The 13,741-nt window shown below is 53.0% G+C and overlaps 1 protein-coding gene across 3 annotated transcripts in view; it reads right to left on the reverse strand.

Annotated features, from left to right (window-relative positions):
• Window positions 1–8,042: 8,042 nt before the first annotated feature.
• Window positions 8,043–13,741, reverse strand: part of TRAF3 (TNF receptor associated factor 3) — a 120,052-nt gene continuing 114,353 nt past the window's right edge. For all 3 annotated transcript variants that reach the window (XM_070477784.1, XM_070477782.1, XM_070477783.1), the window contains one exon: window positions 8,043–13,266. In XM_070477784.1, the coding sequence (XP_070333885.1) occupies window positions 12,695–13,266 (572 nt within the window). In that variant the 3' untranslated portion in view covers window positions 8,043–12,694. The remainder of the gene's footprint in view (window positions 13,267–13,741) is intronic.

A 13,741-nucleotide genomic window follows, 5' to 3' on the forward strand; every position in this document is an offset into this window, starting at 1 on the left:
ACGGTGCGTTGGGGGCGGGGCGCCTCCCTGCCCCAGATGCAGCTGGGGCTGCACCCAGCTGCCTGCGTTGGCCGGGTCCAGGCAGGGCCCTCCTGCCTCCTAGGCTGGTGGACTGTGGATGGTGGCAGACGGCCGGTACCTGGTGTCTGGTGTGTGGAGGATGGTGGGCAGGTGACCCTGGATGCATGGTGAGTGGTGGATGGTATTGTGCTGGCTGCTGGATGGATGAGGAATGGACTGATGGGAAATGGTGAGTGAATGAATGAGTGGACAGTAATGGAGTGATAGTGGGTGGAGAATGAGTGGTGTGTGATTGATGAGTGTTGGAAGGTAGAGAGGTGCATGAATGACTAGATGGTGGATGGTGGACAGAGGCTCAGTGGTTGGTGGTGAACAGATGTGAAGAGTGGCAGGTGAATGCAGATCGCTGTTCACGGGTGATGGATGGCTAAATGGATGGTCACAGATGGTGGATGGATGGATAGAGTAGACTGGAAGATAGGTGATGGATGGTGGATGGTCGCTGGATGAAGAATAGTGGAAGGGTGGAAGGTAGAATGGTGATTGGATAAATGAATGGTTGGTGGGTGAAAAATAAACTGTCAGTGTTAAATGGATGTGTCTATGTATGGATGGCTCGTTGACCTGGATCAATTCAGTTCAGTTCAGTCGCTCAGTTGTGTCCAACTCTGCAACCCCATGGACTACAGCCAGGCCTCCCTGTCAATCACCAACTCCCAGAGTTTACTCAAACTCATGTCCATCGAATCGGTGATGCCATCCAACCATCTCATCCTCTGTCGTCCCCTTCTCCTCCCACCTTCAATCTTTCCCAGCATCAGAGTCTTTTCAGATGAGTCAATTCTTGGCATCAGGTGGCCAAAGTGTTGGAGTTTCAGCTTGAACATCAGTTCTTCCAATGAATATTCAGGACTGATCTCCTTTAGGATGGACTGGTTGGATCTCCTTGCAGTCCAAGGGGCTCTCAAGAGTCTTCTTTAACACCACAGTTCAAAAGCATCAATTCTTCCACGCTCAGCTTTCTCTATGGTCCAACTCTCACATCCATACATGATTACTAGAAAAACCATAGCTTTGATTAGATGGACCTTTGTTGGCAAAGTAATGTCTCTGCTTTATAATATGCTGTCTAGGTTGGTCATAACTTTCCTTCCAAGGAGCAAGCGTCTTTTAATTTCACGGCTGCAGTCACCATCTGCAGTGATTTTGGAGCCCCCAAAAATAAAGTCTGGCACTGTTTCCACTGTTTCCCCATCTATTTGCCATGAAGTGATAGGACCAGATGCCATGATCTTAGTTTTCTGAATGTTGAGCTTTAAGCCAACTTTTTCACTCTCCTCTTCCACTTTCATCAAGAGGCTCTTCAGTTCTTCTTCACTTTCTGCCATAAGGGTGGTGTCATCTGCATATCTGAGGTTATTGATATTTCTGCCGGCAATCTTGATTCCACTTGTGCTTCATCCAGCCCAGCGTTTCTCATGATGTACCCTGCATATAAGTTAAATAAGCAGGGTGACAATATACAGCCTTGACGTACTCCTTTTCCTATCTGGAACCAGTCCGTTGTTCCATGTCCAGTTCTAACTGTTGCTTCTTGACCTGCATACAGGTTTCTCAAGAGGCAGGTCAGGTGGTCTGGTATTCACATCTCTTTAAGAATTCTCCACAGTCTGCTGTGATCCACACAAAGGCTTTGGCATAGTCAGTAAAGCAGAAATAGATGTTTTTCTGGAACTCTCTTGCTTTCTCGGATGTTGGCAATTTGATCTCTGGTTCCTCTGCCTTTTCTAAATCCAGCTTGAACATCTGGAAGTTCTCAGTTCACGTACTGTTGAAGCTTGGCTTGGAGAATTTTGAGCATGACTTTGCTAGCGTGTGAAATGAGGGCAATTGTGTGGTAGTTTGAAGTTTCTTTGGCATTGACTTTCTTTGGGGTTGGAATGAAAACTGACCTTTTCCAGTCCTGTGGCCACTGCTGAGTTTTCCAAATTTGCTGACATATTGAGTGCAACACTTTCACAGAATCAGCTTTTAGGAATTGAAATAGCTCAACTGGAATTCCATCACCTCTACTAGCTTTGTTCGTAGTGATGCTTCCTAAGGCCCACTTGACTTCACATCCAGGATGTCTGGCTCTAGGTGAGTGATCACACCATCGTGATTATCTGGGTCGTGAAGATCTTTTTTGTATAGTTCCTCTGTGTAATCTTACCACCTCTTCTTAATATCTTCTGCTTCTGTTATGTCCCTATCATATCTGTCCTTTATTTTGCCCATCTTTGCATAAAATGCTCCCTTGGTATCTCTAATTTTCTTGAAGAGATCTCTGGTCCTTCCCATTCTTTGTTTTCCTCTATTGCTTTACACTGATTGCTGAGGAAGGCTTTCTTATCTCTCCTTGCTATTCTTTGGAACTCTGCATTCATATGGGTGTATCTTTCCTTTTCTCCTTTGCCTTTCATCTCTGTTCTATTCACAGCTATTTGTAAGGAAGGCCTCCTCAGACAACCATTTTGCCTTTTTACATTTCTTTTTCTTGCAGATGGTCTTCATCACTGCCTCCTGTACAATGTCACGAACCTCCGTCCATAGTTCTTCAGGCACTCTGTCTATTAGATCTAATTCCTTGAATCTCTTTCTCTCTCTCTCTCTCTATATATAATATCTATATGTATATATATAACCTATATAATAACATATAATATATATGATATATATATGATATACATACTATATACAGTATATAAAATAAAAATACATTGTATATTATATGTATATAATACATAAATATATGTAATATATATACATATATATTACATACATATTATATATTATATATCACACAGTATATATTATTTATATCATATATATTATTTATCATATAATTAGAATATGAATATTGAATAATATAAATTGAATATGAATATTCATATTATATGAATATAATATTCATATATGAATAATATGAATTGAATATGAATATTCTATATATTATATATAATTTCATTTATATATTTTCATAATGTATTTTTATAATATATTTCATAATATATTTTCATAAATATATAATTTCATTCCAATCCTCAATATATTATATATATTATATATAATTAATACATTATTATATATAATATATAATATATAGAATATTTGATATATTATAAATATATAATATAATATATATCATATAATTATATATTGTTATTTAATATATATTATACATTATATTATAATACATAATTTATATTATAATATATAATTTATATTATATTATACATAATTATATATATATATATTATATATATTATATATATATATATATTATATATATAATATATATATTATATATATATTATATATATTTTATATATTATATATATATTTTATATTTATATATATATATTTTATATATTTTTATATATTTATATATATTTTATATATATATTATATATTTTTTATAAAATTTATATATTATATATATATATAATATATATAATATATATATATTTATATATAATTATATTAAATTATATTAAATATATAATATTATTTATATTAAATATTATATTATATATATTATATATATTATATATAATATATATTATATATATATATTATATATATATATATATATATATGTTATATATTTATTATATATATTATATTTATAATATATATTTATACATTTATAATATATATATTTATATATATTATATATATTATATATTTTTATATATATTTATATAATTATCTATATACAATATATATGTATATGTATATACATTATATGTAATACATGTATATGTACATATATATAGTATATATGATATATATTATATATTAAAAATATATATTATATACATTATATATTTATATATTATATCTATTTTATATTATATTCTATTTTTAATATAGAATATAATATATATGTAATATATAGAATATAATATATATTTGTGTATTATACACATATAAACATTATATATTAATGTATAATATATAATATATAAATATATAATATCTATATATAAATATAATTTTATATATATTTATAAATATATATAAATATACAATATATATTATATTGTATATTTTATACATATATAAATGTATATTTTATACATATATTAAAACAATATATATATATATAATTCCTTCAATCAGTCACTTCCCCTGTATAGTGGGATTTGATTTAGGTCATACCTGAATGATGAAAAAAAGTTTGTGGGTATTTTTATGGTGATAGGATGGAAATGGATGGTAAATGAGCTGAATGGTGGATGAATGAATTGATGGCAGATAAATGAATGGCAAATGGGATGCAGGTGAATGAACCTGGGTGTTCAGTAGAATGGTGGTGGCTGGCTGGATGTGAACAGAGTGATGACCAGATATAAATGGATGGGTGGGTGGACAGGTGAGCAGAGTGAATGAGTGCAGGGTGGGTGAATGGGTGGAGGATGGGGGATGTGGAAAGATGATGGGATGACAGAGAGGGAGTGGATGGGCAGATGGATGGGGCTTGGTAAACTGGACGGCGGGTTTATGGGTGACCGGGTGGATGGTGAAGTGATTGTTAGGGGACGGGCTGTGAATGAATGGCGAGATGAATGGGGTGATCGGTGGATGGTGGGAGACCAACACATGATGCCTGATTGGTTATGGTTGATGGAAGGGAAAGGAATGGTGGGGCCCCTGGCTTCAGGATGCCCTGGTGGTTGATGAATAATATGCAAGGACGGGTCAAAGGGTAGACTGCGGAGGTGGGTGTGTAGGCGGAGTGAAGGGGTGAAGGGTAGCGACTCCCCCTGCCTGTCTCTAGGCCACCCTCACCTGCAGACCTGCTGTCCTGAGGGCTTTTCTCTCTGACTGGTCTCTGCCTCTCCCTGGCACGAGGTATTTCGTCCAAGGATGGAGCCCACCGCTGGGGGCACTCAGATCACTTTCTGCCATGGGACAGGGACTTCTCTGACTGGGAGGGAGGGAGCAAGCCCCCCAGCTTGTCCCACCCTTTCTCCTGGGTGGGATGGGCACTCGGAGCTCAGCGCTGCAGGGTCTGCCTGACGGGTTGGCCCCCAGTCCAGCCTGGGATGGGGAAGGTGGGTCTTTGTGGTCCTGAGTTTGACTTTGGTCACCTGTAGGGCTGACGGGAAGCTCCATCCTCCACAGCAGTCAAGGCAGGCTTCCTGCAAGACGTGGGGCCGGACTGTAAGTATGAGGTCACAGCTGCAGTTTCGGGTCGGACTGACAGGGGCAGCACAGGAGGAGCCGGGGCTGCGGGGCTCGGGCTAGGAGCGTCTGTTGCCCAACACGCCATCCTGAGCGGAGGCAGGGCAGGGTCCAGATGTCGGAGGCCAGCCCGGAGAGGTGCCCACGGCGAGGCAGCAGGCAGGCACCGGCCCTGACCCAGAGCCGCCACAGGGTCCCCGGGATGACCCAGCAGCAAGGCCGCGGCAAGGAGGGGCTGGACCCCAGTGCGGGTGACCCGTGGTCACCGGAAGCCTGCGGCTGCACAGGCCCCGGACACGTGCACGCACCGAGGTGTGCACGTGCTTTCCGATTGGTCAGCACTCCAACGGAAGTGAGAAAAAGGCACATCCGGAGGAGCTTCTTCCAGGACTAGGCGGTTCACGCGCAGCTGCGTCGGGCACCGGCGGGTCCAGGGTCCCCGAGTCTGCCCGGCTCTGTCTTGGCTTGACTGCCCTCTCTGGCCACCTTCCCCAGGCAGAGCTGGAGCGCCCCCGCCCCGGCTAGGCCACAGGCGCCCTCGGAGGGTCCGGTTTCCGGCTGAGCGCCAGTCCCGTGGCTGCAGCAGCCCCCGCAGCGCCCCTTGGCTGAGGCCGCCGCGAGCCACTGTCCTGCTGCCCCCAGGGTGGGGGTGGCCCCCCTGCCTGCAGCCATGGGCCGCAGGCTCCCCCCGCACCGCGACTCCGTGGGCACGGATCCACCCCCAGGCCAGTTCCCCCGCTCCTTCTCGGCATTTTTGTCCTTGCCTAGCTGTGTGACCTTGGGCGGATTCCTGCACCTCTCTGGGCCTTAGTGTCCCTCTGGAGGGCCCGAGGCTCAGGCTTGCACGGTTCGGTTCCTGGATCCGGGAGGGAGGGGTGAGGACGACCCCCATCTGCAGGGCCCCCTTCTCTCAGGTGTCTGCACAGGGCCACCCCCCGACCCTGGCCACACACACACCCACTGTCAGCGTCTGTCACTCACCGCTGCCCCGTGGGGCTCCCGGGGCTTTGTCACACTGCCGGGAACGCCTGAAACACCAGACCTCCAAAATATTCACGAGGGGGAGGGAAGGCTGGCCCTCCCCCGAGGCCGGCCAGGCACCTCCCAGGCCTTGCGGTCCGCTCAGTCCTGCCAGCCCAGGGCTTCTGAGCCCTGGGAAACTCCTCCCTGTGGCCCGCAGCCTCCCTCTAACCTCTGGGCCTCTCGGTGGGCCGCTCCTTCATCCACACCTGGCTTGGCGCCAGGCCTGCAGGGGCAGGGCCTCTGTGAGGGGCGGCTAGCCAGCCGCACCTGGGTGGAAACAGCAGGTGCGAAGGGCCTGAGGCAGGAGGCGCGGAGGTGGGCGGGGCTCCGCGTGCACGTGGGGGAGCGCAGGAGGGAGTGAACCAGGGTCTCCGGCTGGCTTGGAAGGGGCTGAGCTGGTCACCTGCCAGCCGGGGGCCCCGGTGGGCGGCTGGCGGCTCAGCCATGGCGGGGGGGCGGGGGACAGGCTCAGACGGAGGCGCGGACGCAGGCTGTGCCCGGTGTGAGTGCTGTGGGCCGGCGGGTCAGCTGGCCCGTTTCCTCCCCTGCCTGCTTACAGCTCAGGGGGCGGGGGGCGTGTGGGGGCGCCCCGGGAGGGCCTAAGTCTGGCCAGCCCGCCCCTTCTCCACCCGCGGGCGCCGGGCAGACGACACCCGGGAGACGCCCCCAGCGGGTCGCTGGGCCCCCCACCTTGGGGAGGGTTCTGGCAAGGGTCGCTCAGGGGCCCGCACTGTCCCGCCTGCCCGCCCCCTCCAGCGCGGGTTACCTTGTCGCCTGACCCCGCGGCCTCCGTCAGGGGAAACACCACGGGCCGCTGGGCCGAGGGGAGCCACCCCGGGGACTGGCCGGGCTGCGAGAGGCCAGTGGACCCGACGGCCGAGTACAGGTGACCAGGCTCCAGACTCGGCAGGGGGTCGGGGGGCCCCGTGCCCGCCCGGGTTGGTGGCGGGAGGACTAGCCGCTGAATGATGGAGCCCGTGTCCCGGCCGCCCACCCCGTCCAGTGGGCCAAGGTTGCCTGCCGCGAGGCGCTTCTGCCCAGGGGTGTGGGCCCCACTGAGGAGCGTGCCCCCCCTCCCCCGCGCCCCTGCCCTGGGTCTCCTGCGGCCTCACGAATGTCTGGGAGCAGATGGAACAGCGGTGCCCGGAGCGGGGGCCCTGCCCGCAGCCCTGAACCCCCGCCTGGGGCCAGCTGCCCTGCGGTCCTCAGATCCCGGGTCTCTGAGCTCTGCCCTCTGAGGCCCCGCCTGCGGTCCTGCGGCTGCTCAGGAACAAGGCTGGGCGCGGGGTTCGGCCCCCTCTCAGCTTCCCCTCAACCTCCAGCGTCTGATGGAGTGACCCAGGCTCCGGACGCGGCCCCCAGCCCGCTGGAGCTCTGCGGGGACATGGGCCGCGGGCCGCCGCCGGGGCAGCACTGATGCTGCGTGGAGGGGGGTGCAGAGGCCACCAGTCCTCACCTGGAAGCACCCCCGTGAGGCCCCGGTGCCCCACAAGCCAGCCACGTGGAGACGGCAGAGCGCAGGGTGGGTTCGGGGGGTCACACGGCTGTGGGGTGACGGAGGAGCAGGGGTGGTGGGGAGGGCTGGGCGGAGCTGGGGCCTTTGCTCTGTGCCTGGGGTGCTGCAAGGCAGCCCCCACACCTGCTGACTCAGGGGGAGCCTCGTGGGAGGAGCAGGGCTTCCTGCGCCAGGGCTGGACCCCCGTGACCACCCGGGGAGGCTGGCCCCGTGGTGCTGGGCCTGCGTGAGTGAGCTGAGAAAGAAACCGAGACTCCTCAATCAGGTTTATTTTCCTCTAATGAGACAGTTTCAGCATTTCAAAGTTGGGCATTCTACACTCTTACAAACTTCAGTTATTAGCATCAGGAACACAAAAACGTTGCAAGACCTCAAAACACAAATAAATACCAAATAAAACCACACACGATATACAGTAAACAAAAATATCAAACATAATAATGCTATCAGGAAGTCAGACATGTTGTTGACCCACAGTTAACAACATGATTATTGCTGGGCAATAACTTACACGGTCCTTTTGTGTTTTTTTTCTCAGAAGAGCAGAAGAACACGGGACGTGATCACTGGTCACAATCACTTGGACTGTCAAGATGGGTCCTCACAGCGAGCGGTTGTACAGACGCAAATTTTTTTTAAATTTTTTTAAAACAGGCAGATTAAAAATACAGAGTCACACGAGAGATTGGCCTTCTTTGGTCTTTGTTTTGGGTAAGAGAACTGAACGCAGAGGTGTGCCATCAGAGAACGAACCGATTCTCAAAAGTGTCTATGTGGATGTACACTTTCTTGACCACAGACTCTGTTAACTCTACAGGTAATTCTCATAGAAATCCTGGAAAATGATGCCAGCTTTTTGTGTTTACCAATTAAGTCGTTGAGTTTGCTGTGGAAGTTATCTTACTGGTCTAAGGGGACTGGTTGGGAACGGATCACCACTAACTGCAGGAGTGGTGCAGCCATCCTGGACTCCACCTCTTTAGCTGCGAGTTCACAGACAGACTAGACACAGCAGCAGCAGCAGAAATGAAATGCGAGCCCTGCTTCGGGCCACTCACTCTGGCCTCTGCTGATGGGGCCGACCCCCCGCGCCCCGGCTCATCGAGGCCAGCAGAAAACACCTCCACCCCCAGCTCCCTGGGAGCAACCAGCGCCGCCCGACCGCCAGCAGAGACGGCCGGGCCAGCTGCCTTGCTGCAGCCCCGAGCTGACCCCGTCCGACCTGGACCCTCGGGCGGGGACATGATCTACTTTGGAAGAAACAGAGCTATCGAGATTTGCGAACAGAAGGCAGAACCATGGTCTTGGGCTGAGCAGCAGACGGTGACGGACCCCCCCAACCCAACATCAGGTCACAGAACAAAGGAGCGCCTGGATTCCCCCAGCCCTTCTCAGCGGCCCGGTCAGTGACGGTCTGGACTAGAAGTTACCAAGCGGGGTTTCCAGCTCTGCCCGAGCCCTTTCCAGCCCTGGTGGTCAGCACCAGCAGAGGGGTGGGTTTCGGAGGGCGGAGGTGTGGCTGAGCCCCACGAGGCTCCTGGTCCCCAGCCCGTGCCACGAGGACGGGCGGAGACGCTGGGGCTAGATCGCGCCCAGCTTGGGGTGACGGTTGCCCCTCCGAGCGCGGGGGGGGGGGGGGGGAGGTGCAGCGGGCCTGGGTGGCTGGAGGTGTGTGCCCCTGGGGCACACTCGGGGGCCTGCGCCTGCTGTGTTTAAGGGTTCAGCCGGCTGCTCACAGGCTGCAGGCTGGATGCCAGGCCTGGCACGGGAGACCGTCCCCTCGACACCGAGTGCTGGGGGGTCGACGAGGACGCGGGCCCCCAGGCGGCTGGGGACCCTGTGGGAGACGAGCTGTCCAGAGACCGGCTGCCCCTTCCTAGCTAGGGTGGCCACGTGGGCCCCCTGCCGCCACCTGAGGGCCTGGTGGAGCCCACCTCCAGGATGGAGGGTGCGACTGGAGGGCAAGGGGGGCCGCCCGGCCGGGAGCTGCCTGCTCAGCTGGCAGCGGGGCTCCAGGGCTGGTGGGTGGACGGCGGCCCTCCTCGTCCACCTGCAGTGACCGTGCCGCCCTCCCGTGGGGTGGGCCTGTGAACAATTCACAGGAGTCCCTGCTATCTCCGTGCCACTGATACACCTGGCCGACAAAACCTGTGACAGAGGCCCAGGCGGGTCTCCGTTTCCACGCCAGGCAACGGGCCGGGACGCAGGCGGGGTGACCCTGCGTGGGACTCACCGTGGTTCTTCTACAGCACTGGAACGGCTGGTTCCGTGGGGAACTCGTCACTGAGTTAATGTGAAAAACGCACCCGCGTGCCGCGTCCCACACCCACCCCTTGTCACCAGGGCCCAGGGGGCGGGCGGAGGGCGCCCAACATCAGATGGAGCGTGAGAGGGCTGCCCCCCCCCGCGTGGCTGCGGGTTCCCGCTGACTGTCACCGCGGCCTGAAGCTCCCACCACGTCCCAGCGTCCGCCCCGGGCACAGTGAGCTGGGTCCCACGGCTCCCGGGGTGGGGGTGAGGGGCATCTCCCACTAGACGGAGCTCCTGGAAAGCGCCCCCCCGCTCCCCAGCCAGATGCTTCTGGGGTGCTACCAACAGGCTCCCCACCCAGGGCGAGGAAAGAACTGTTTTATAACAGACCGAGATGCTGCTTATGTCAGTATTGTCCGTCCTTCTAGTGGAGCAGGAGGAAGTGGCAGGCGGTCCCCATCGGTCACCTCTGGCCTCCCGGAACACCCTCTGGAGGCCAGGTGGGGGCCTCCAGGCGGCCCCCTTCCCCCGGGGGTCCAGGCACCTTCGAGGGAGCGGTGGTCCCACAGCAACTGCAGGAGCCCCTCCTCCGTGAGGACCCGGGGGCGGGACCGAGGACGCCAATCCGTCCTCAAAGCAATGCGGGGTTGGGTGGGGGCGGGGAGGGAAAGACACGGAGATGAAGACGACAGAGTGGTAACTGCCGGCGGGTGTGCGGGCGGGTGCTGGGAACCCATGAGGTCACTTATGGAAGCCCGGGGACGCGGTGGAGAGGAGGTGCTTCCAGCAGGCACTGGGGCGAAGGCACACCCAGGGCGGTCGGCAGCACCAGAGACGCGGGGCCGCCGGGCACCCCTGGCCGCCCCCGCGGCCGCCGGCAGCCCGCGGCAGGCAGTCTGGGGCGCGCGGCCCGGCTGGCCCGCCGTGGGCGCGTCTTTTGGACGCGGGCACAGATGCGCGGCTCACACACGTTGGTTTCGCCTAAGAAGCACCCGTCACGTGTAGCACCCATCAGTATAAGAGCACCCATGGAGCGGGGTGCATAGCAGGGGCGCAGGGCAGGCCCGCTCTTCACAGTTGGACCATTGAGAGAAGGGAAACGGGGTGAGAGGCGCCCCAGGCGGGCACGGGCCGGACAACGGGCCCCGGGGCCGCCCTTCCTGCCAGAGGATGGCCCTGGGACGCCTGTGGCCCAGCTCTGCGGCCCGGGGTAGCGGTCTCTGGAATGCTCAGAGGGCCCCGCGGCGGGCGTGGGGGCGCCCGCGCCTGGGACACGGAGGCGCAGCTCCTGCCCGGCACTGCCTGCACCCGTGGGCCCGAGATTTGGAATCTGGGATGACGAAGCGGCGGAGGCTCCTGGGGGCCCGGCGGACGGGGCTGTGGGAGGGCCCCCCGAGCAGGCAAAGGTCTAGTTAGTGGTCAAGAGAGAGTCTGGCTGAACCATCGCCTTCTGGAATCACGGGGAACACAAAGCTGGGGTTGAGAAGCAGCAAGTCACATCTAAGGCACGTGTACAGGATGCCACCATCTCTACGCAAAGGCTGGAGCGAATGCAGCAGTTATGACTGGATGGGGAACACGTTTTCTGCTGTGGCCGCCGTCAGCGCGAAGTCGCCTGCCCACCCCCCCGACACTGGACACGGAAGTCGGTGTTGTCAGCAAGAGAGAGCGTGTCTGAACACATGGGGCAGAATTTTAAAAACCTACAGGATTTTGTTTAGAACTCCAAAGTTCAACTAATGCCCTATTTTAGGGTGAAAACAATTATAAATCTGAAAATGATGCACAGCATCCATGAGCAATTTTCCTTTCATAGTAATTTTGAAGTAGTGTCATTAACTACGACAGATATTGAAGGTTTACATTTCTAACGAGAAATAACAACAGATTGAATATTCTCTTTCCTATCACAAGTGATAACCAGTGTTTGATATTTTACATTTTCTTCCAAGAAATATCAGTCTATCAACGTTTTAAAATAAAATGTTTGCAGTAACAATTATCTTAGAACTTTAAATTAAAAAATGATTCTGAATTTAGAGACTTTCAAAAAAGACCTAGGTATACTTCAGGGTCTTCTGACAAACAAATTATTAAAACAGAGACCAGATGAGGCCTTAAAAATAGACAATATACTATATTTGAAACAAGATTGCACTCTTGAATTTTAGAATGAATATATCAGAATTGCATTATTATTTCATAAATTCTTCTTAACATGCTGACATGTCCAGCTATCCCCAGGTGTGTGTGTGTGTGTGTGTGTGTGTGTGTGTGTGTGTGTGTGTGGTGTGGTATGTTCTTTTTTTGGTGTTCAAGTTTAAAGGAAGAAAAAAAAAATTCATGGTTCTTTTCTTTAGCATATATGTTTTCCACCTTAATTAACTAGATCTTTAAAAATGAAAACCTTCTCTGACAGCAGTATTTATCTCGTCGAAGGATAAATAATTCTCCAGAGTGAAGTGTTGCTAGTCTATTACAAAACGTGTTGGGTGTGGCCTCACGCGTGGCTCCTCCCGCCGGCCCGCAGCCGCCTTCTGCCGCTTCCTCCGTCCCCCAAGGTCCTTTTCTGAGCGCGAGGACCTCAGCGGAGACGGCCGGTTCAAACCCCCCGGAGGAGTTGCCTTCTGCTCGATCCGCCTCCCCGGGGACGCGTCAGGGGTCCGGCAGGTCCGAAGTATCCACTATGACTTTGATAAAAATGGTGTCGTCTTTGATGTACGTCCCGTTCTCCAGCACGGTCTGGGCCACGAAGACAGGGCACCCGGAGGCGATGTTCATCTCCCCGGTGGGCTTCTTGAAGCTGCTGCTGTTGGGGTCCGGCTTGAACGCGTCCCCCAGGTGCCGCCGCGAGGACCCCTGGTCCATCAGCATGAGCGTCACTTTCTGCTTGAAGGGCCAGGGCAGCAGCGCGTCGTACTCGCCGCGCATGATGACGAAGAAGAGCGACAGGTGCGTGCCCTTGCCCATGCCGTCCCCGTTCAGGTAGACCCTGGCGCACATCTTGTAGCCGAAGTAGCCCGTGTAGAAGGGCTGGCTGTACAGCGACAGCGTCTTGCCCATCACGGCCTCCTGCTTCCGCCGCTTGTAGTCGCGGATCTTCCAGATGAGCACGCCGTTGTAGCTGGCGGTCTCCAGGACCTGGAAGCGCAGGTCCATGTCGGCCAGGCGGATGTCGTGCACGCTCAGCATCTGGTCGTGCCGGCTCAGCTGCGACTCCAGCAGGCCTGGCGGGAGACACGGCGGGCGCGCGCACGTGACCCACGGAGGCCGGCCCGCGGGGTGGGGGCGCCCACGCCCGCGGGGGGGGGGGGGGGGGCAGAGACGCACGCCCCAGACCCCCAGCCTCAGCCTGCGGGGCGGGGACACCCCGGAGCACCGGCCTGCTGCCCCCGGCTCCCCAGCTTGGGGCGATCCCCCCGGAATTGAAGCTGCTCCGCTCTCCGCACGGCGTCTTTGGCCGGCTTAATCCGGCCCCACATGCATCCCCGTAATCGCGCTCCTCCCAGTTAATCCTGCTCAGGCGGTTTTAAGATGCTCCCTCAGCAACCCCCCTCCCTGCCCCAACGGCCTGGCGGCTTCTAGGCATCAGCCACGCTGCCGGGCTGGCCGGGTCTCGCGCCACCTGCTGGTTGCCTTCTGTCCCCTGGCCTTCCTGAGCATTCCCGCACCTCCACCCGCAGGCCCGCTCCGCCGGCGTCT

Source organism: Odocoileus virginianus, chromosome 16 (assembly GCF_023699985.2).
Source record: "Odocoileus virginianus isolate 20LAN1187 ecotype Illinois chromosome 16, Ovbor_1.2, whole genome shotgun sequence".
Taxonomy (NCBI): domain Eukaryota; kingdom Metazoa; phylum Chordata; class Mammalia; order Artiodactyla; family Cervidae; genus Odocoileus; species Odocoileus virginianus.